We start from the raw sequence: 23,688 nt of genomic DNA, 5'->3' as shown, positions 1-23,688 counted from the left end.
TTTCTGACAGTGAGGGGGATCAATGAGTGGAACAGGTTACCACGGGAGGTGGTGAGTTCTCCTTCAATGAAAGTGTTCAAACAAAGGCTGGACAAATATCTGTCTGGGATGATTTAGTGATCCTGCGCTGAGCAGGGGGTTGGACCAGATGACCCTGGAGGTCCCTTCCAACTCTACCATTCTAGGATTCTACTTCTTTTTAGATCTACTGTACAAGCAGAATAGAGAGATAGCGGTCTTAATATAATCCCCGCCAAAGCACAATTCACCTAATATAGGAAGCGGCACTTGCCTCTAATACATAAGAACGTACATGTATGAGTTGGTCCAAGGTGGCCATGCCCCCTTCCGACATGCCACTCCATTTTTTCCAAGAAAGTGGTTGGGTAGATGTACATGTCAAAAAGTGGCAACGTTGTTGCGCAAGCTGGCCTTGGACAAAAATTTATGACTTTTTTTTTCTACCTGTTTTAGCTTGATCAATCTCTCCCATTCTGCCTAAAGATAGACACCTTTACATATTTATCAATGCATAAAACTGTTCTTTCTAATGACATATAGGTGGGGAAGCATTATGTGTCAGTCATAGCTACGGCAGAACCTCAATTACTCTGCAAGAATAATGTATGCATCAGAGATGCTGCCCCGAGGCGAGGCAAGAGGTCAGAAACTTTACTCTTACTACTTCAGGGCCTTTCCACACCTGCAGTGCGGAGCGCAGGAACACTTTGCCAGAATGGAAAGGATCATTACATATATTTTTTTGCAAATGTTGAGAAAAATTTGGCCTTAACGTGAACTCGTGAGTCACAGGGGAAAAGCTAATTATTAACAACAATAGCTGCATTTCATATGCTTTAGTATTATATCATTTACTTTTACTAACATATGGAAGCCCTTCCTGTCATGTTAATCAGAAGTTTTCTCTTTTTTAGTGTACTTTTTGCTGTTTTAAAAATAATTTATTCGTTTGTTATATACAGCAGTCCCCGGGGTCAGACAATTTTCAGCCGATTTACTTAGAAAATGCCAACATCAAGTCGTAAATCTTAAGTAACATTAACAGGACTTACTGTACATAGGTAAATTCCACATAGGTAAACTGCATAACATGGCCTTTTGTGTCAATTTTACTCAGTAATTTACAATAAAACAGACATTGCAATGAATTTTCCTTTCTGGATATAGCATAGTGCACAAAAAGGAATGGACCCAAATGATGGAAAAAAAGGAAAAACCACAATGGGGCACAACCATAAGAATAGTATTGCAGAATCAGCAGACAGATATTGTTTTGGTTGTGCTGCTCAGGGCATAACTCCAACACATGTTCATTATATGGGACCCATTCTTTGTAGGTTCACAAGTCTCTAGCTGTGATAGAAGCAGGGAAGTCCCACCCTGGAACCTCGAAGTCACTGAGCTACAAGACCATCACTTCAGGGCGCTACTTGTATAACGACCACCAGTGGAGCCCACATCAGCCATAATAGTAGTAAAATGTATCCAATTCTTTTATTTGGCAATGATAATGCTAGTACAAAGCATTTCAACCTCATGCTGAGGTCTTTGTCAGGTACAACTTTCAGTGCTCACAAGGCTTGCTTAAAGAACCACATTGGCATATATGTGCAGACCCAACTTACCAACCTCATAGAAAACAAAAAATATAAGCAGTATAACATGGGCATCATATATAAAATACATGCTGTAACGATTCACATATAAAGATGTCAATTATACAGTAAAAAGAATTAAGAATAACCTTTTTAGTGAAGATGATCTCTCCTTTTGTCCAATTTGTTCCCACTGGCTGGATCTGTACTGATACGGTACTATGGCTCACTGCCTATGACTTCTGTCTATGGAGACAGAGGACATCTGTCAATACCAAAGCCTATATTCTATATGCTGACACCATTTTCGTCTACTACCCTGTGACTCTTCAATATGAGAGTGCCCTGTCTCCACAGAAATGACATCTTCCATTGTCTTGCAGACAGAAATGTCTCCCACTATATTACTTGTCCGGTTTTCTGGGAGACAAGGAAATCCCCCTTCAAGCTTGCATTTGCTATATCTCCTTATGTATCTAATGTGGTGAAAGGGGAAGCTGATCATCCCATATTTAGTTGTCATACAACCCCTACTCTTTCTTGGGATTTGCTCAACAGCTAAGTGATTAAAGGAGTTGCACCAGGATTCCAACATGATCATCAGGGGGGTTTTACCACTGAAACCCCTGCCGATCTCGAGAATGGGGGACCTGTGCCCCCCTTAGCCCACCACTGCAGGGTCGTTTCTGCCACCCGTAGTAACATCAGAATAAATAGAGTGCTGGCCAGGCATGCACAGTTGCCGCTCGGGTGACCAGCTCTCCATTCATTCTTCTCCTCACTGCAGGAGTTGCATTAAGCCCGCAGTAAGTAGGAAGGGGGACACAGGACCCCCATTCTCAGGATCAGCATGTTATACCCTATCCATATTTGAAGATAACAATACTTCAAACTAATATTTGTTTCAAAAACATTAACAGTAAAACCAATTGATATTGAAAGCTGCAGCAATAATCATTCCTAGTATTGCGCGAACCGAACCAGTAGAACCCTCTTTCAGGTCAATCTTTTCTAGGAGTTCGCTTTGGTACAAACCCAAACTGAGCTTTTAGCAAAGTTCTACCCGAAACAGGATTCTACTGGTTTGGCTCACTCAACACTAGTACTAAAGAGTGGTGTATAATACTGTCTAAGAGCCGTAAAAGCCCTGTATAACACTCCGAGTATTATACCGAGCTTTTATGACTCTTAGACAGTGTTCTACTCCAGTTTTAGGAGTTTTGGTGATCTTCTGGTTCAGTATGAACTAATTCGGACTCAACTGAACTCTTTTCAGCTCATCACTAACAATTTCATATTGGTGACAGGACACTTAAAGTCGCATGGGGTCTAAAAATGAAATTAACTTTTAGATAAAGGAGGATATTTATGGTATTCAGTTATTCTCTTGTTCAGATACTTAAAGGGGTTGTCCCACGCCGAAACGGGTTTTTTTTTTTTTTTCAATAGGCCCCCCGTTCGGCGCGAGACAAACCCAATGCATGTGTTAAAAAAAACAAAACGTTTAGTACTTACCCGAATCCCCGCGCTGCGGCGACTTCTTCCTTACCTTAGCAAGATGGCCGCCGGGATCTTCACCCACGATGCACCGCGGGTCTTCTCCCACGTGACGGGGCAGAGCTACGAGGACCAGCTCTCCGGCACGAGCGGCCCCATTCACCAGGGAGAAGACCGGACTGCGCAAGCGCGTCTAATCGGGCAATTAGATGCTGAAATTAGACGGCACCATGGAGACGGGGACGCCAGCAACGGAACAGGTAAGTGAATAGCTTCTGTATGGCTCATATTTAATGCACAATGTACATTACAAAGTGCATTAATATGGCCATACAGAAGTGCTGAACCCCACTTGCTTTCGCGGGACAACCCCTTTAAAGTTAATTGCTTAGTTCTCCTTCGAGTAAATAGTTAACTTATATCTCGGCGGTCCTAGTGCACACATTGTAGCATTAATTTCAAATAACCGTTTCTCTGATAGGGGGGAACTAAGCAAACATATCTTATTTTTCACTCTGATGGTTAATTACTTGCGGTTGAAATGACATCACTCAACAACCGTTAGGGGATCCAACCCACATGCCTTGTCCTAGGGACGAATAACTATTTTAATCATGTCTCTGGACACAGCAATGCCACCTCATTATCTCCGGTACGCTCTACAGTAGACGTGGAAGCGAAGATAAATGCCTTTCCTGTGTAGATTATACATGTTTTTCCTAGAAAATAATTTCGAACATGAACTTTTTTTTTCGAATAAATAAAGGTACCAAATCCTGTTTAATTACCATCTGCTTGATTTGCATAAAAATGAGTGTTTACCTCCCTTCTCGTACTTTCGCAAATAGTTTGCTTACTACAGTATGTACACATTTAATTATTATTATTAGATTTAATCTAAAGTCCGCAGATGCTAACAGTTTTCACCATCATCAAAATTGTTTCTGTACCATTCGGTATGACCGTCTCTAGAACGGGAAGATCATGTCTAAATCTGATAAGCTACTAATGACAGTCTGAACTGTAAAACAAACATTGACATTAATATGGATGCTGTGGCAGAGCCAAACACTCTCACTCCAGGTCCGATATATGTTCCTAGATGCGAGTTGACATTTTTCCCACTAAGGTTTCCTAGTGTTGGAATCCTTTAAAAAAAAAAAACTGCAAACTCAGTAAACATCACGAAAGTGAGCATATGGTCGTCTGCTTGCAGGAAGCAAAGCAGGTGTCTGCAGTGAGCAGGTGTTGCTGTGGATGTTTGAACTTGCCCCCAGATCACCAGTTGACTGCCATGACGTCCCGCTAACAGGTGGCTAGAGGCACTTGGCTGACCATGTGATGTTTATCGAGGGAGCTACCAGGAAAGGCTGACGGCTGCAGGCGGGGAAGAGGGGCTTTTCTTTATTGCTTTGATGAGGATACTGCCCAAACTCATGTCTCATTAGTGTTTCCTAAGGTCCTCTTGGAAGAGAACAACAGTTTAATTAAGAGCTCCCATAAAACACGTTCCCTCACACTTTTCCCCCTGCAGCGTTTTAGCACATCAGAGTCCATCAGAGTTGCCCCAGGCTGAGTCGAACAGATATACATCTGGCATTGCATTTGTGCAAGCTGTCAATACATACGCAGGGGCCTCACACCAGTTTCCTTTTTGCCTCGTCTACACATATAGCTTCATGGCAAGGGTTAAGTCTTGTAATATTAACGTGAGTGGTCTTAAGACAAGCATGACCCAAGGGGGGCTAGATGTATATTGCATACTAGTGATGTGATTTGAAATGCATCTCAGTTGCACATAAGCTATGAAATTACCGATATATATATTTAGCTTCACATCGACTACATTTATTTTCCAGCCCATATACAATGTAGATTTATTTTCTGTCGAGGCATGGATTTGGAGAGTAGGTGATCTTTTACTATAAGCTAATTTGTAAATGAAATACAGGTTGGTACTAGAGATGAGCGAGTATACTCGCTAAAGGCAATTGCTCGAGCGAGCATTGCGTTTAGTGAGTACCCGCCCGCTCGAGACGAAAGGTTCGGGTGCCGGCGCGGGGGGGTGGGGTGGGGTGGGGGGCGATGAGTAGCGGCAGTCAGCAGGAGGGAGCAGGGGGGGGAGAGAGGGAGAGAGAGATCTCCCCTTCGTTCCTCCCCGCTCTCCCCCGCAGCTCCCCGCCGCCGGCAGCCAAATCTTTGCTCCCTAGCGGGCAGGTACTCGCTAAGGGCAATGCTCGCTCATCTCTAGTTGGTACCTAACACAGAAAGACGTCAGGTTATCCAACAAAGCGGGTAGAGCTCACCAGATCTCTATACATACCTACTTAGACCTCTCAGGTATGTTACGACTTGTTGACTTTGTGGTATAACGTATAGTCAGCCACTGGTTGCTTACTTTACTTAACTGAATTTCTAGAATGTGTTATTCTCTGTGAATGTACAGTATCTGCTTGTCATTGCCTTGTTTTGACTATTGCTTTATTTTGATACTACTGTTTTACATATTTTGTTGTATACTGTATGGTGATTTGGGCACAACTCGTAGGCATCCACCAAAGATACCAAAATTGCTTTACATAGATTAGTTTTGCATTATATTTTACATATATATCCATTTTTGTATCTCAAATCAAGCTATCTAAAGTCTTGTGAGTAGTATATGATGCTTTTTTTTAGAGGAGCCGATTCTTGTTTGAATGAGCGAGTGACATCACCGGTAACTCATTGGCACTCGTGCCATCTGTGTAGACGGCAAATGCATCGTTGGCTCGTCCAAACGAGAATCGTTCACAATCGTTGGGTTCCTGTATAGGCAAATACAGGGATTGGATGATTGCGGCTTGAACCGAACGATAAGCAAACGAGCCACCGATGATAACGCCTGCGTTTAGACCGAACGATTATTGTTCACTTTGACTCATTACAGAGATAATCGTTACGTCTAAAAGCACCGTAAGGCAGAAAGGAACTAAGAGCCTACTGATTACCAAGTATAGCACAAACCTCAACCATAGCAGGGATATACATGGATTGTGAGCACCGAGTCACCAACACAGAATGTTCTAAGGTTCTATTCACTTTGCATTTGAGGCATCTGTTTGCTGTATATGTTGAAAAATGCATCTCACATATGCAATTGCTGTCAGAAATGCCAAATGTTTACTGCAAATCCCATGTTGATAGACTTTTCCAACGCTGACCCAACTTACCACAACTTTATCTCGAGCTCTGGAGTAATTGACTAGTATAAATATTTAGCAGAACCAGGCAGGGCAATTTTAAAGGCATCTGACTATTTTTTACAATAGAGTGTCATGTGAAAAAGTCATTAAGCCCCAATTCATTTTTTGTAACGTCACATACAGTGTTTACAGGCCAGTCAACCAGAAACAAGCAGTGGAAAATGGAGGAAGTCGAGGCTTCTGACTGTTGCTGGCTTAAGATGAAAATGGAAGGTGAGAACTCGGAGAGTTAAGTTTATTTTAAAGACAGCTAAAGGCTCCATTCAAAAATAACATGTAAAAACATGTACATGTAACGGTATAGCATGCAACTATTCCCTATATAATGGCGTATAAGGGAAACACTACAATCAAACCTCTCTCAACATCTGCATTATGGCTTTTGTTCATAACAAAACCCATACCGGTTTGTCGGAATTGTTGTATGGCATATCTGGGCAGCCCTCCAAAAACCCATGAACGTATCATGGGGGCTGTCATGGTTGTGTCAACGTAGCTTTATGCCCCTTTTATATGGGATGAGAATCTCACGATTCTCATTTGCCCAAGCGGAAGAGCTAGTGACATCATCACCAGCCCGTTCGCACTCGGGCAGTGTGTTTAGACTGCATGATTCTCGTTGAGAATCGAGCCGTTCTCGTGGACTAGTCGTTAAACATTGAACAATCAGTGTTTAAAATGCATGATAAGTGAACGAGCCGGGGCTGAAACTGAACAACGAACAAGAAGCGCACGATTCTCGTTCGTCCTTCAGTCATTGGCTGCGTTTAAACTGAACTATTATCTTCCAGTTTCGCTTGTTTGAATGATTGCCTGAACGATAATCGTCCAGTCTAAACGCAGCATTGGTTTTCATAGCAATTATATCACAGGTGTGAACCTAGTTCTAGCATAACTTGGCGTTATGTGGATTATACACATGTAGTAGAAAGGAACTAAATGTATTCCTCTTATCATTACTGACCTTAAAGGGGCTGTCCAGTTATAAACTACTTATGGCCTATCGGCAGGATTGGTAATTAATAAGAGATCAGCAAGGTTCCATTGCCAGGCACACCTGCCAATCAGCTGTTCTCTCAGGGCCAACTTGCATTGAAGTGAATGGAAACTTGGCCTGCAAAACCAAGCCTGGCCTCTGCAGTGGGAACAGAGCTGTCTGCTTCCTGCAGGAATCCACTCATTGCATGACCCAGTAAAGAACTGATTGGTAGGTTCCTGGGTTAAAGAGCCATGCCAATCTATTATTGATGGCCTTTCCTGCTGATTGAACATTGGTAGTTTGCAAATGTCCAACCCCTTTAACTACCACAATATGCAACAAACTCATACCCATGCCTTTAAGGGAATCTATCATTATATGTCTATATAGGTGCAGTAATAATCAGTATTACATGGATGGGCCAGTAGACCCAACCAACTGCCAGTGACAGATTTACTTTAAATGAAATACATCATTAATTAATAAGAGACACACATTTATTAGACCTAAACTAAGCACATGCACATAGTGTAATGACATTGTCTCATGTGTGCTTTCTTCAAGCAGTGTGTTCGTACGGATCACCAAGCTAATGCCATAACGCTATATGTACAATATACATTGTACCTTTATCTAATTCCAGTTTTAAGATCTACAGATCCAAGATAATGCAGAAAGATTGGGGTTGACTCACTATTGAAAATGTGCCAGTATTCTAGTGCAGATTGTGCCAGAAAACTAGTCTATATGCATATTTGTGATGGGTTTTAAACACTTTTTCTCCAAAAAGGAGTGTGGCTTTATTTGAAAGAGGGGTTGTAGAAATGTGCCTTTTCCATTGTAAAAGCAACTTAATCTTGGTGCAAAATCTGTCATTAAAGGGGTTTTGCAGTGGAATACTATTGGTGACCTATCATCAGGACAGGTCATCAATAGTTGATCGGCTGGGGTCCGTCACTCGAGATCCCAACTGATCGGCTGAGCAGGTGCATGCTGTCAGCACCACAAATACACAAGAGGTTAGAGCGGAAGCCTCCACGCCAACCTCTGTGTAGTGGCTGGCACTTGTAACTGCAGGCATGGCTCCCATTGATTTAAATAAGAGTGTCTGCAATTACAGGTGCTGGCCACTACATAGGAGGTCGGCGTGGACACTTCCACTCCAAATACACAGAGGTTGGAGTGAAAGCCTCCACACCGACCTCTGTATAGTGGCTGATGCTTGTAACTGCAGGCACGGCTCCCATTGATTTCAATGAGTGCCTACAGTTACAAGCGCCGGCCACTACACAGAGATCGGTGCAGAGACTTCCACTTCGAGCTCTGTGTATTTGTGATGCTGACAGCATGCACCTGCTCAGCTGATCCCAAGTTACAGACCCCAGCTGATCAACTACTGATGACCTATCCTCCGGATAGCTCATCAATAGTATTTCCCTGGAAAACCCCTTTAAGCTAAGCCAACCAATAAACTTAGACTTGACAATCTAAAGATGTGCCGTATTTATCATCCAGAAGAACCACTGTGATAAATCTGGTGCATTTAAAGAATGTCTATCTTAATCTGCACTATAGAGGGACCTGCCCATAAGCACCCGACAGCCGTCCCATGAACTCCTGCTCGACTATTGCTCCAGTGCTATACACAGGAGCGATAGTCATTCTGTGAATGGAGGTGGAGCGGGCCAGAGAACGTTCCATCCCCCCTGCCTCTATTCAGAGTAAACAGGCAGTTGTTCATCGTTGAACGGCTGTATATCGCTTCGGTTTCTAGTTCCGCTAAAAGCCAACCGATTCCAAAACTTGAGTGATTTCTGATGGCGGCCATGTGTACACTGGACGACAATCGCCTGAATTCATTGTTTCTAGCGGTAATTCGGACGATCATGGTCCCGTGTAAGGGTCACTATAGACAGCGTTAATCTGCCTCGTGTGTTCTGTGCAGAGAGACTTAGCTGGAGATTGTGTAGCAAGCCAAGATGGAGCTTGATTGCCACTGGTACGTGATTCCTTATTAGTGCCCTTCTTTAAATGGGTTGAACATAGTACAGTACTCCTCGATCTTCTACAAGTTAACTGTGACATCTTTCTTCTTGTTTAAGAATGAAATTCAAGCTTTTATATATTCTGTCCTTTGTGATGGCCTGTGAACAGCAGAATAGGGCAATTGTGCCTTTTAAACGTATTCTGTTACTGACAGTCTTTTGACTACCCAAGACGAGCACAATATGGCTTTCAGGAGCAATGTATATAGGACATTAGTACACTTGTCCATTCCTACAGACAATAATGGCTGGATGTCTTAACAGCAGTAGACAACACACCGAGAGAAGTTTGACAGCACTTAAGGCAAATATTTGTTTAAACTTTCACTGTTTGCCCCCTTTGGCTTCTAAGCGCTTCACTGTTGGCTAAAGGATGTATTGTATGGAATAGAAAACACTTAGACTTGGGCATTTTTTTGCAAAGAATGTCACAAACCTGCAACAAACATCCCAGTATGGATAGAGGGAAATGTATTTCTTTGGATTGACACCATAATGGTTGACAAAGGTAATGCAAACTAACAGAATTTCTTATATCAGGCTGCAAATTATGATGACTATTCTTTGAAAGAGAACATCTTTCTGTCGGGAGATGTGTATGCTATATGTCTCCATATGGGGGTAAGCAGTGGTTGTGATGTGTATTGCAGTCTGTTGAGGCTTTTGTTAGCACGTCACCATAATGCATTAATTATGTATTGTGAGAAATTGGAGTATTTAAAGGGATAGGATAGGTGATTAAAGTATGATTACCACTGAAAGCCCCACCAATCCCAAGAACGGCGGTCCCGTCTCCACCTCTTCTTGTCATTGAGGGTTCTTGTCCCTTTCCCTGCAATGTTAGATTGAATGGAGTGGCAGTCACACATGCATGGCGCTACTTCATTCATTTTCAGTGGGGCTGATAGAAATAGCATTCGGCTTTCTACAGCAGTCCAATTGAAAATGAATGGAGCAGCACTATTTATGCGCGACTGCCGCTCCATTAACTCTCCTCTGCATTGTGGGGGGTGCAGGGACCCTGCAGTGATGGGAAGCAGGGGACACAAGAGCCAAGCACTCTACAAACCCACCGGGTTTCGGCTGTTTCTGACAGCTGACACCTGCCGCAAATAGCCATGGTTGGAGATAGCTCATATCACAGCTGTTTGACAGCTTACATGCATGGTAAATCCTGACTGCGGCATGTAAACTGTCCTACTGAAGGGAGTGTCTCCCTCCGACTCACCATTTGTCAATGGTTACCATCGCAGCCGTAGACCCAGTGAAAGCCCCCAGTGCTGCCCTGGCAGGGTTTAATTTGGAACTTTAAAAATAACCATATTCTGTAATACTGAAGTATTGCTGTATATTGGTGAAGCAATCAAATGATCGCAAGTCCCGAATAAAGTTTGTAAAAAAAATGTATATATTAAAATTAAAAAAAACTTTTCCCCATTTTTCGCACAAAATTATCAAAACAATAAAATATAAATATAATTGACATTGTTACATCTAAAAAAGCCCAAACTATCTAAGTACAGCATTTTTATTTCACACAGTGAACACTGTAAAACATAAAAAAAAAAACAACATAATATCAAAATTGCATTTTTAAGCCTACCTTATCTGCCGATAAAAATTGAATAAAAAGTGATAAATAAGTTGTGTGTAGCCAAAAATGGTAGCAGTAAAACTACAGCTCACCCCGCAACAACAAATGAGCCCTCACACAGCCCCATCGACAGAAACATACACTTTGTCAAAAAGTCAAGCACCTACAAGGAGTTATGGTTTTGCTGCAAAACTCAGAATGCAGTTTGTGGCGTGATTAGATGAATTGTCTTGCTATCTGAGGCCCTAAAAGCCCATGAAAAGGCTCTCAGAGAATTTAAGAGGGGGCGCATTAATGGAATGTGAAAAGCTGGATGGTTCTATCAACAAATTACCACCTTGGCCATACTGTTAGGAGGTGTTGGAATCAATGGATGTGTGAGGGAACGAACACAAGGTGACCGGTCTCAGGATGCTCTCGACAGACCACCAGTAGAGAGGATCGTCTGACAAGTACGTGCTCCTCCCACTGTTTCGTTGTTCTCTAACCAGAGACAAGTGACACCATCATTACAGACCCCAGTGTCTGTTGGAACCATTTCCAGGCGCTTGGCTGAAGGACATTTGGTCTCACAGCACCCATTATATGTATTGCCTTTGACACTCACTGTCACCTCCGTTTGCAGTGAAGTCATGAATGTAGAACCGGGTTGTCTTCAACGACTAATCCAGGTTTAGTTTGGGCACTGGCAACATATGTGTTCATGTCTGGAGACCTCGGGGTGAGCTCCTTAATCCTGCTTTTTCTGTGGAGCCACACTGCCTCCTGCTGGTGTAAGAGTCTGGGGGACCATCGCATACGACAGTCGGTTACCTCTAGTAAGGGTACGAGGGACAATGACAGCTCAGCGATATGTTCAGGACATCCAGCAGCCACATCTGTTGCCTCTCATTGCTGCTTCCATGAGGCATTAATGCTCGGCTACACACATGACGGGTGTCATAGAAATGGCTACATAACATTGCCACACTTCCGTGGCTGCCTGGTCACCAGATTTATCTCCAGTATAACATGTATTGGATCATCTGGGATGCCAACTTTGACAGCCTACATGTTTATACAATCTAGAGGCTCATTTATTCCAAATGTGGACTGATATGCTGCAGGATTCCATACTGTACCTGTATTCCTCCATGCCCCCCCATATCACATCTTGCATCCAAGCTAGATGCGGTAAAACAGGGTACTAGAGCCTCCTTGCCTGTCTGGGGCGGAAGGGGGAGGAAAGACCTCCCACCTGCTATCCCTTGCTCCACCCCACCGCCTCCCGCCCCCCAGGCGCCTGCGAATCTTTTCGCCCGAGTAGGCAGCTACTCGAAAAATGATCTATCCTTAAGATAGGTCATCAGAAATTTGATCTGCAGGGGTCTGCCACTTGGGATCCCTGCCGATCAGTTGATCCTCCGGCTCTTTGTCTTTGCAGTCGAGCCAGAAAGCTGCATTGGTGGTCAGAGCTGGAAGTGTAATAGGAGGTTTCACTCGCTTTGAATCAATAGGAGCGATGCATTCCATTACACTTCTAGCTCCTAATTGTGGTAGAGATCCCGAGTGGTGAACCCTTTAATAATAAATGTCTGGAAATCCCTTTAATTAAATTAGAGGAAAGGTGGACACATATGTAGATTTAGAAATTATCTAGGTTTTGCAAGTAAGATTTTTATGAGGTAACCCTCCTTGTTTGGGCACAGGGTCTCTAATTTCAGATTCCTACCACTTCTTTCAGCTATTACTTAAAAAGGCTGAAAATATTGTATTCATTTGATTGGAAAGAAAAATGTGCAAAGGTGTGAAAATGAAAATAAGCAAGCACATGGCTAAATTATTGTTACAAAGCCATGATGATTTTGGTCATTGGGGATGTCAGGATCATTGTTGCAGTTTATGTTGGCTGGTCTACTGGAGCACAATCACTCAAAGTTATGGCCACAAACTCATCGACAAGCCAAGCTATGTAAGGCTGCCTTCACATCTGTGTTAGGGCTCAGTTCAGGGTTATCATCTCTGCTCCGTTTTTGAAGGACAGAAAATGAAATAAAACTGAAAAAAATTGACCAGTTTTTGTCCCCATTGATTTCAATGAGGTTTTAATTAAAAAAAAAAGGAAGAGAAAAGCTTCCTCTTGCTTCCATTCTGTCAGGTTTTCATTTTTTTGCAGGGAAATATAGCGCAGCCTGCAGCGTTATTTTTTTCATTTCACACGGAAACCTGATGAGGTGGAAGCAAACTGAAGCCTTTTTGTTTGCTTCCCATTTTTTTAAACCTCATTGAAATCAATGGGGAAAAAACAGATCAGATTTTTTTTCCATTTTATATCGGTTTCTCTCTTCTAAAAAAGGAGCAGAAAGAGGGAAACCTCTAAACTGAGTCCTAACGCAGGTGTGAAAGTAGCCTAAGACAAATAATATGCATTGTAAATGAAAAATGTTCAACAATAGACGGAAACCCAAAATTATAAAATAGAGTATCGTTCCCTTTAAATGTTAAAGGGGTTGTCTGAGTTAAGGGAAATCCCTGTCACCAGGTCCCCCACATAGCGGAGAAAAGAAATGGCAGCAAAGGATGAACGGGGGATTGGGGATAGGTGAGTAAGGACTCATTTGTTATTTTATACCATGGGGGACAAGGGTTTCCCTTAAATTGGACAACCCCTTTAATATAATCACTAGTCCATTCATTGGAATGTGAGAGATGGGAAAATTCACTTAAAAGACACAATAGTAGATAGCATTTTTGGGTAGGCTAATTTTTGAACACAAGTAGATTTAAACATATCATACGTTTGTATACATCTGCCATTGACCCATTCTAAAAAGGCTTTAATGTACAGTATATGTTTATAGGTGCCAACAGAAATCCCTATGTTCCGTACAATTGTATAGATGCTGTAGAGTACACAGGTAGATATTTTTATTTTTGAAGTGTATGTGCCTTGTGTAGTACTCAAATCTGATCTGAATAGGACCTTGGACGGACATCGTGGCCAGCTGATCACACAGTACACTTTTTAACAGTTTCTCCCTTATTCAGTACCAGTTAAGAGACAAACTATCTTATTTTTTGCAAGCACTTCAGCCTAAGCTAACTTTTTTTGCTTTCACTGAAATAAATATCTATAAGGGGAAGTTAAAGAGTGTTCTCATTGATATTAGAGGCTTTTTCGAACAGTGTGCCAACTGATGAGAACCAACTATTTGGATGGGCAGTTGGCAGAACTCAGGACCTGATGGGAATTCAGACAGTGCTAAATACAAAGACTTCATTATGTTGGGGCTCTCCACAGCTCCAGTCCTTGCATGAAGTCTTTGTATATTTAAGTGCCTTGCAACAAAACCGATTGTGTCTCTGTGTCACTATGCATATCATTACATGACTTGTATGTTTGCTTTATCTCCTCTTTTTTTTAACATGCAAATGTCTGTCACCCTTTGTACTGAATATGTGATTATTTTATATTGATGTTTTGAGCCGAAGAGAAAAACTAGGCCAAATGCTTCTTAGGTTCTGTGAACAGAGGTAAAACTCAGATCACATCATTTGTGTTGTAAGATAAAATGCGTTTTTATTAAAAGCTTATCTACAATGAAAGCTGCCATATTGTTAGGTAAGAGTTCCAACTTTTGGCCAAAACCATGTATGATGCTACAGCATATTTAGCGCAATTCGGAACATCTGAGAAATTATAACGACATGAATTATTCCAATGTCATGCCTGTCCGGTATGAAAGGAATGCGATTTTGGTTTAATAGGCTGAAGACAAGCAAACTGTGTGTGATTGAAGCCCTCGTCTAGAGGCCGGTCATTTGTTCTTGTTCATCTGCCCTCCACATTGTTCATCTGCTCTCCACATAGTTGGGACTAGCAGGAAGTCTCCTTAGAGTTGATGAGATATGCTAAGGTATATCGGGGATAGAGAAGACCTGCGTCTTTGGGCTACGGAAAAATCAATTTCTCAAGACTAATTAGCCATAACTATACAAATGTAATGAGTCTAATCATGACTGATACGTTCCCCTTACCTGCTTGGATCCTGAAACCTTGTTGTATTACTTTAAACAGATATGTCCTCCCCAACAATGAAGAAGCCTGAAAAGCCATTGTTTAGTCCAACATCTCCACAGGATTCTTCGAGACTCAGCACTTTCCCCCAGCATCATCATCCGGGGATTCCAGGAGTAGGACATAGTGGTAAGGGCAAAATACTGTCATGTAGTATAGTTTTCCCTACACATCTTAAATTTTTGAAGCTGCCATTATTGCCTTTAAGATTTTACGACTTGTTTCTGAAGCAGGAGAGAAGTACTATGAAAGGCAGTGATGTGTGCTGGCGTTGTCTTGTTTGCTTGTCTCTTGCAGCGACTAAAAGCCCTGTGATAACGTTGTAAACTGGGAATAATGCAATCACTTATTACTATGATAGCTCTTTCACAGTTAAGTGCTTCTAGGGAATCCTCGTCTCCACGAATAAAAGAAACTCGTACTTCTGCCACTTGACACAGAGTATTGCATTTCACATTGTACAAGGCATTTTAGAGTCTAGGAGTTATGTCAAATCCTACAGTTATAAGTCTGCTTAACCAGAGTAATCGCCCATAAGGACTGTATATACTTTATATATATATAGGAAATTGTTTACCTTGTGTATATGTGGAGTACAAATTTCACAGACTTGAAAACATTAATTTTATTGTTCAGGGTTCAATTGCTGATTACAATGTAATTTGTAGTATAATTCATGGTTTTCACTATAATATTAACAATTGAAGAGCTCCTTACCCAAACCAGTTCAGTCCATTTTTTTCCAAGTTTTCAGCAGAATAAAAAACTGGGACAAGTCTACTGGTGTTCATAGTTGTTCCACATATCGTAGAGGTCTCTGTAGACTGTAATTATAAAGTCTTGACTTTTCAGGGTGCCTATTATTGAGCGCTAAAGGTTTCGGTCTTAGCTAGAACAAGGCAGGTCCATGGACTGAAGTTGTTTTCGGGCAGATTGTCCACTGGTAGGGGGAAAAATATGTAATTGTTATTCAGGAACAAAGAATACATTTTCACCTCCGCTAGTTAGTGTCACAGCAGATCAATCAGTTGTCAGTCTCATGTACACTAAAATTGCTTAGTAGTACTAGTAAAAAGCCGGTCCCAGGACGACTATCACAATCTATATAGATATATACCCACGCATAGGAAATTTAGCGGAATTAGGAATAATAGTTATAATGTAAAGGCGTTAACTTTTTCGAATACACAAAATACTTAGGCCGAACCAATGTGGAGGTCCCTGTGCGTCGTGCCCCACTGGCCTACTTTTCTAGACATTAGCGGAATTTTTCAAAAACCTCTGCAGGCTTTTCTTTTATTTTTAGCGCATCTAATTCAAATATTTCCGAGTAAAAAAACCCTAAAATGCAGTTTGTTGTACAGGGTGGGCCACAAAAACTTAGCCCAGCACCACACTGTTAAGGTACCTTTATATGGTTAATTATTGCCCGAATTTCCACTGGAAACTGAGAATTTGTGCGATAATCGCCCAGTGTACACGCAGCTACCATCAGGGCACTGAGTGAGAAATCATTTACCCGTCGGAGCCGCTTGTTTTTTTGGCAGAACTAAAAACCAAGTGACTGTCGAGCCGTGTAAGCAGGAGCTGCTCAATGTTTGAGTGACTCCTGTCCACTGTGAATAGAGGTAGGTGGCTGGAATGATCCCTGGTTGCTCTGACTCTATTCACTTGACCGGCTATCACTCATGTATAAAGCACAGGAGTCAGGCGGTACCCCATGGGACATCTCTTAAGCGTTTATGCATCCAACAGTTATCCCATGTAAGGGGGCCAATATGAAAGCAGTCTAAAAAAAAAAACTTCCGTAATAACCAATCACAGCACAGCTTTCATTTTACCTCAGCAATATAAGAAATGAAAGCTGTGCTGTGATTGGATGCAACGGGCAACATTGACAGATTTTTCTTTAAATGGGCAGATGATGGAAAAGGCGCTAGGTCAGTGAAGATGCTGAGAACTGCAAATAATAAATCCAAAGGGGAAAGTGCACACTAACTTCACTGGAGGTAGGAGAGACCCCACCTCCTCTCTACAATCAGAGCCAAAGGAGTAAGATTCACAGGATTTATTAAAGTTCTTAACCAACGCATTTCGGGAGCTTGCATACTCCCTTTCTCAAGATGCAAGCAACGTATTTCAAGTAATAAGTATCACAACACATCACAGCAGTATACATACTTACATGCAATCAGGGAACATTCAGATGAATGAACAAATGAAAGCCGCACTGTAACTTACAGTCCCGATCAGCAGCGGAAGTAGGGGGGCGTCACGCGTTCAGTCATGTGATGCGTTCCACTCCAAGACGCACGAACGGAAATGCGAAGGAATTAAATTCATCATAAAAAGAGTGCTAAAACAAAAACCAGGGAACGGCGCTTTGAGTGGGGCACCACACATCACATGATGCGCGGGCCGCTATTGGAAACACATTATCTCATTGTGTTTATTACTCTTTGCGGAAAGTTTCTTTTAGACGGCTTTCATAAGAGTGTGGTGCCGGGCTACTTTTTGATGGTCCCCTATAGATACTATGGTGATGATGAGTGTGATGAGTAGGCTATAGTACTTAATGTACACATAAGTTGTTTTAATAACAAACAGCACCACATCAGGCTATTATATTTATGTGTGTATATATATATATATATATATATATATATATATATATATATATATATATATATATATGTGTGTATATATGGTATGTAGTCATTCTTCAGAACCAAGGAACATCATACTTTTCATTTCATCGGAATGTGGACTCCTTTTCATGAAGATGGACAATAACGTGGTCTTTTCTCTACCACGGGGAGTTTATGTCGGAGATGATTCTTTTTCCCATTTGTTGGAGTAGCTGACGAGTGAAGCATCTGCCGATGTAACTCAGTTTTAGCACTTGTGGGCTGAACTGGTCTTGGGAACGAGCTCTTCCCTTATCGCTGCGTGTAAATGCTCCTTTACAGTTAGATATTTCAAAGCGGGACAGTTTTTTATTTTGCCAACTTGCTTGGAGTGAAGGCCCTACTTCAGCGGGGCCACTGATTGTGGTGCACGGGCAGCCTGAAATGTTATTCCAAAAGGGAATGAATCTCGTGTCACTTTTTGAGGTGAAAATAGAGCATGCCTCAATAACCGGAGTTATTTCAGGTACAGTGGGTGAAATGAAGTTACACATGTGTTTCTATTTAATGAGAATGGGAATATCTTTGCTCAGTTTACTTCATTAAGTTAACTTCATTTTCCTTTCAAGGCTCCGAGCCAAGTAGAATTTTGGCCAACCAACGGATATCACATTCACTTGTAACTTGGGGCGTTCACCTGTGTTCGGTGATTATCTCTAGAACCTGCCAAGGGCAATGCTCAGCTCACTAAGGGACGACTACAGTTTTCCTTGATATGCAACATTATTCGTGAAATGCTTTTAAAACACATCCGGAGCAATCAAAATATAAATGATCTCGTAGGTCCTTTATTAATCAGGAGTTGTACTTGTTACAACTTGCAGTAAAAGAATATAACATTGCTGCTAATGATAATGAATGTGGTCATGCCGAAGGCAGATTTAGATCTCTGCTGTCTGTCGTATTGCGGTAAGTTTACAGGGCACAAATGGCGACATTCAATATCACGAGTTATGACGTAGCAGCGGGACATTGTGACCTTATGTCATGTGGCCACAAGTCGCCGTGTAGTCCTAGCCTATGGTGAATACCACCTCCTATCTACCTACTTGCAAGCAGAATCTGAAAAGTCTGGAAAGTAAGAATGTGTTTGCTTTACACCCCTAACGCCTACTTGTCCTCGATAATTGGCCATTATGGTACGCAGTTTTAATTGGTTTATGCAAAGTCTGCATGGTATTGCCATGTCAGAAGAAACTAACTATTCATATGGCATCACATGTATGAGAGCAAAAATGAAGATTCCAACATGAGAGCATAGGCGAAGCTTCATTTTAGTTTTTTTTTTTTTTTCCGCGGCTGAGTATCACAGATGCTGAGCCTACTGCTGAGTGACAGCTTGACACAGTTATCAAGCCCCTTAGATGAAGCCATTAACATAGCGCTGTTTTAGAAACTGCTGTGAAGCTGAAATATGGAAATCATCGCTATCAGGCAAAGCAAATCAACTTATATGCCTAGAAAGGATCCAGGACAAATGTTTGGTTTGATTAGAATACGATTTGTTTCATTCTTCCCTATATTGATTCTCTTTTAATAAAACACAATCTGCCAGCAAGTCCTGTTCATTTCTCTGAAGAAAATGCTTAAACTCAATCAATTAAATAAATATTGATGTAGCATAAAACACTTGCCCTATCCGCACTATGCAAATAGGCAGACTGCTCTTTAAATTGATCATTCAAGACGATTTTTGTAACAAAAAGTATTTTTTCCTCAATGCCAGAAATGTAGGAGGTCTAAGAAAGCACACACTGTCAAATAGACTTGTAGGGTTCAAGCTCTGTCTACATCATTTAGGCACTGACTCCCTTCATCCTTGCATGGTTCGTTTTGCAAGCCAGTAGTATCCCATACGTTTTACAGGTATGTAGTGGTCCGTTGCAGCCAAAACTCATTAGGAGTTGACGATGACTTATTTCCCAGTGTGATGTTATGGAACACAAAAATGTGGGGTTTGTTATCTTTAGAGACTCTGGAGAAAACACTTAACTAGTGAAAAATGTTTTCTTTCTGGGAATAATGCTTTTATTTCAAGCAATGCTAAATCAGAGAATGGTGTAATTCCTGAAAGTTAAACAAGGGTTCGAGCAGCTTGATCTGGGAAACTTGGGCTGTTAGCTCTCAAGGGATGTCTGGTATTTGGGCTACGTTGGAATTCCTAGTACAGACGGGAAAATAATCAAGTACATGTTTTAGAAGATGAATTACAAGTGTTTGGGGGGAGTGTTTTCACAAGTTCAGGTGGGTCAGACTCTCGCAGCTCTATAGGCACAAAACAAACTGCTAACTTTTTTTTTCTTCTTCTGTGTTGACAGTCATCTCAACCAGGACTTCACCTTCCCCTCTGCCATTTGCAACCCAAGCTATTCTTCCTCCGGCCCCAAGTTCCTACTTTTCTCATCCAACAATTCGATATCCTCCACACCTGAACCCTCAGGATGCCCTGAAGAACTATGTTCCTTCTTATGACCCGTCCAGCCCGCAAACAAGCCAGGTAAAGGAGTTTTCTAATTAAACCGATGATAGTAGTGGATAAAAGACTAATAGAGTAATTTCCATGGAAAGTACCATAGCTGTAATTCTTCCTAAAAACTATTGGTTGCTGTGAAAGTCTAATCATAAAGAAAAGTTTGCATCAATTTCCCAGGGGAAAAACAATAACATGTTTTTCGTCTATAATGCAGTTTTTCTCTTGATTCACTGTGTACGGATGTAGTAAAGTTTAATTTGACTCTTAAAGCGTTGGGGTAACTTTCTGTGCCATAGTTTTTGTCATTTCAATTGCTTTGCAATGGCTTTTGATGGTGTTGAGCTAAGGTAACAATAGATTTAAATGGCCTAACATAACTTTTCATAGAAAGTTATCACAGTCAAGTTAAGCTTTGGCACACCTGTATAAGTAGTTTCTTAATAATGCTTTCCTAGTTGACATTCCAAAGCTTTCATGATGTTACCACATTCTACGACTTAATTTTTACTAGTTACCTTTGGAAACCCACAGCAGTTCTGCTCCATTTTCGGGCATATGCCCTCACAATTTAGTTTTAATTGTGTAAACTGAGCACCCACAATACACTGCCCTATCAGGAAACCAGCAGAATTCTGAATTAAAGGGTTTGTCCAGCACTAATTGATCCTGAGGATCAATAGATGATCATTGGGGGTCTGACACCCTGGATCATCTGCCAATCAGTTGTTTACTAGGCCACTGTGTCGGTGTACAGCACTGGAAGTTCACAGCTCCATACACTTTGTAATGCCCCTGCACAGCTCGCATTCACTTCAGTGGGGGCTGTGATTGCAATACCATGCCTGGCCACTACAAAGTCTACTGAGTTGTCTGCTTCTGGCTCCAAACAGCGATGCAGCAGCCTGGTGCACAGCTGACTGGTGGGGCCTCAGGCGGTAGACCTCAACGATCAGCTATTGATGACCTATCCCAAGGATAGTTCATCAATCATTCAGTGCTGGATAAGCCCTTTAATTTTTATATAAAAATGGTGGAAGAAAACAAACACTTGATTTGGTCAAAGCCATGATTAAGGTTTGTTTCAGTATGGCTACATTATAGCATCAGTATTTTGACCATAGCAACCAAATTCCATATGATTCCTCTGAAGCAGTGTTTCTCAACTCCAGTCCTCAAGACCTCCGAACAGGTCATGTTTTCACGATATCCTGTAGGGAAGACGCCTGTGGAAATTTCTGAGGCACCGACAATAATTCCATCACCTCCGTGATACTATGGAAAAACCTGAACACATGACCTGTTGTTCGGTTTTGAAGACTAGAGTTGGGAAACAGCTTTGCAGCAAACTTAGATCACCACTAGAGATGAGCGAGCATACTCGCTAAGGGCAATTACTCGATCGAGCATTGTCCTTAGCGAGTACCTCCCCGCTCGGATGGGGAGAGGCAGGGAAGAGCGGGGAGGAACGGAGGGGAGATCTCTCTCTCCCTCTCTCCTCCCCGCTCACCCCTGCTCACTGCCGCAACTCACATCTCACCCGCCGTCGGCAGCCGAACCTTTTCTTCCGAGCGGGGAGATACTCGCTAAGGACAATGCTCGATCGAGTAATTGACCTTAGTGAGTATGCTTGCTCATCTCTCATCACCACTCAACCCTATACAGAATCTAATATTGGGTTAAAAGAGCCTCGCATCTTGGTTTTGGCTGCCCTAATACGGACTGAAATTGTAACTGTCTTGTGGACATCTGCAGTGCATCTTAAAGTATCTGCAGAGTTACTGAACATTTTATCTATACTTTAACTAACTAATGCTGTAAAGAAATGTTCTAACACTCGAACAACACATGACCTTTCATAAATTACAATTAGTACAGTTTATCAGCTGTCCATAGCCGTGCCCATTCAGCTAGACTGATTTATGCAATGTCTCTAGTCTGTGAATATACAGATGGCTGAAGAGGTTTTTGTTTTGGATCAAAAATACTTATGAAATTCAATTTTTCCCCTAAGACTTTTTTGTTTTCTAATGTTTTGGTTATTTGAAGTGTGTATTTGGGCATGGATTCAACTGATGGTCTGTGCGTAGTTTTATTTGTCACATGTAATCATTTCTGGATAGAATAATCATGTTATTATTCATGCAATTCACACAAAGATTTGATGCAAATTTCCAATGTGTCAGGGTCAGGTTTTACTTATTTAACACTATTTTCACGGTCTCCGAAAGGTTAACCATGCTGTTAAAAAGATGTAAAAGCTGTTTTGCTAAAGTTTTGGTAGCGCATATCCTAATTAGATCAGTCATGCCTTTAACATTTCATTACATTGTGAATGCCTGTGTTCTGCCTTATCAACGAGACGTTCACAAGCCAGACCACTCGAAATCTGGCCTATCATTTGCTAAATGTGCTCCATCCCCATCGAAATACTGCTTAATTTCTATCACACAACAGCTATTACTGCTTTTTGGAAATGCAAGCCAATACTTTCCGGCCTATGAAGAACTCGCATTATAAACCTCATGTAATATATCCATTCAACACAAAGCAACCAAAATGAAACACTTGAGAGGTCACCTTGAGGAACTACAAAGATACAACCGTGGAGAGAATACTTGCACTCTTACATGTGATAAGACGTCTCACACGGATGGTCCTTCTCCTGGCTAACATCATATTTTTGTAACGTACGATTTGTTTCATAAGCCTTAATGTAAATGTTCTGACCATGAGAAATTGTGTAAAATATGGAGCTGGATTATCCCTCCACCGCCTTCTTTAGAATTTATTATCCTCAAGTTTTCTACAGCTCTTAAATAGCACATATAAGCGGATCATGTGCAGCACGTAGTAAAGCAAATAAGACATATTAATCCTGTTGCCGTCCCCTAAACAGTCTCTGGTACTGCACTGATACTGCTAAAACACTAATCCAGGCCCTGATCATTTCCCACTTTGACTACTGTCATTCACTACAATTGACATTCCGCCACTAGCTCCATTTCGAGCCATTGTGAGTGCAGTATACAGGTTGATCTGGTGATTAGCGGTTATACTGATGCCTACTCCTGTCGCTCATTACACTGGTTACCTGTTCCTTGTAGAGTTAGTTGAACACGCTTCTGGTCTACAAAGCTTTTCATAATGCTTCAGCGTATTATATCACCTTTGTCTACAAAGCCACTTATGCTCTTCAGTCCACCAATGGCCTCTGACTCTTATCTTCCATTACAGAATCCTCTAACTCCCATCTGCAGGACTTCTTCCATTCTGTAGAACTCACCGTCCTGGACCATTAGACTTGCTTCTAGCATTTCCAGTTTTAAACATGAAAACTCATTTGCTCAAGAATGTATTATGTCCCTAAGACATAAACCGTGGTCTGAACACAACCTGACCTGGTCAGATATGTCTACCACCTCCTGCACTTGTCACCTTGTCACGTCACTCTACACTTTATAGCTGTGTTGGCTTAGATACTGGTTGGGTAGCAAG

The 23,688-nt window shown here is 41.6% G+C and overlaps 1 protein-coding gene across 4 annotated transcripts in view; it reads left to right on the top strand.

Moving 5' to 3' along the window:
• Positions 1 to 23,688, top strand: part of NFIB (nuclear factor I B) — a 201,085-nt gene that overhangs the window by 133,057 nt on the left and 44,340 nt on the right. For 3 of the 4 annotated variants that reach the window (XM_066604273.1, XM_066604272.1, XM_066604275.1), the window contains exons 7-9: positions 6,482 to 6,571; positions 15,034 to 15,162; positions 20,039 to 20,217. In XM_066604273.1, the coding sequence (XP_066460370.1) occupies positions 6,482 to 6,571; positions 15,034 to 15,162; positions 20,039 to 20,217 (398 nt within the window). The remainder of the gene's footprint in view (positions 1 to 6,481; positions 6,572 to 15,033; positions 15,163 to 20,038; positions 20,218 to 23,688) is intronic. The other variant, XM_066604274.1, reaches the window with a different exon arrangement.

The sequence above is a fragment of the Eleutherodactylus coqui genome, chromosome 5, assembly GCF_035609145.1.
Source record: "Eleutherodactylus coqui strain aEleCoq1 chromosome 5, aEleCoq1.hap1, whole genome shotgun sequence".
Taxonomy (NCBI): domain Eukaryota; kingdom Metazoa; phylum Chordata; class Amphibia; order Anura; family Eleutherodactylidae; genus Eleutherodactylus; species Eleutherodactylus coqui.
The sequence above is the reverse complement of the archived record's forward strand: the minus strand, read 5'-3'. Positions and strand labels throughout refer to the sequence as shown.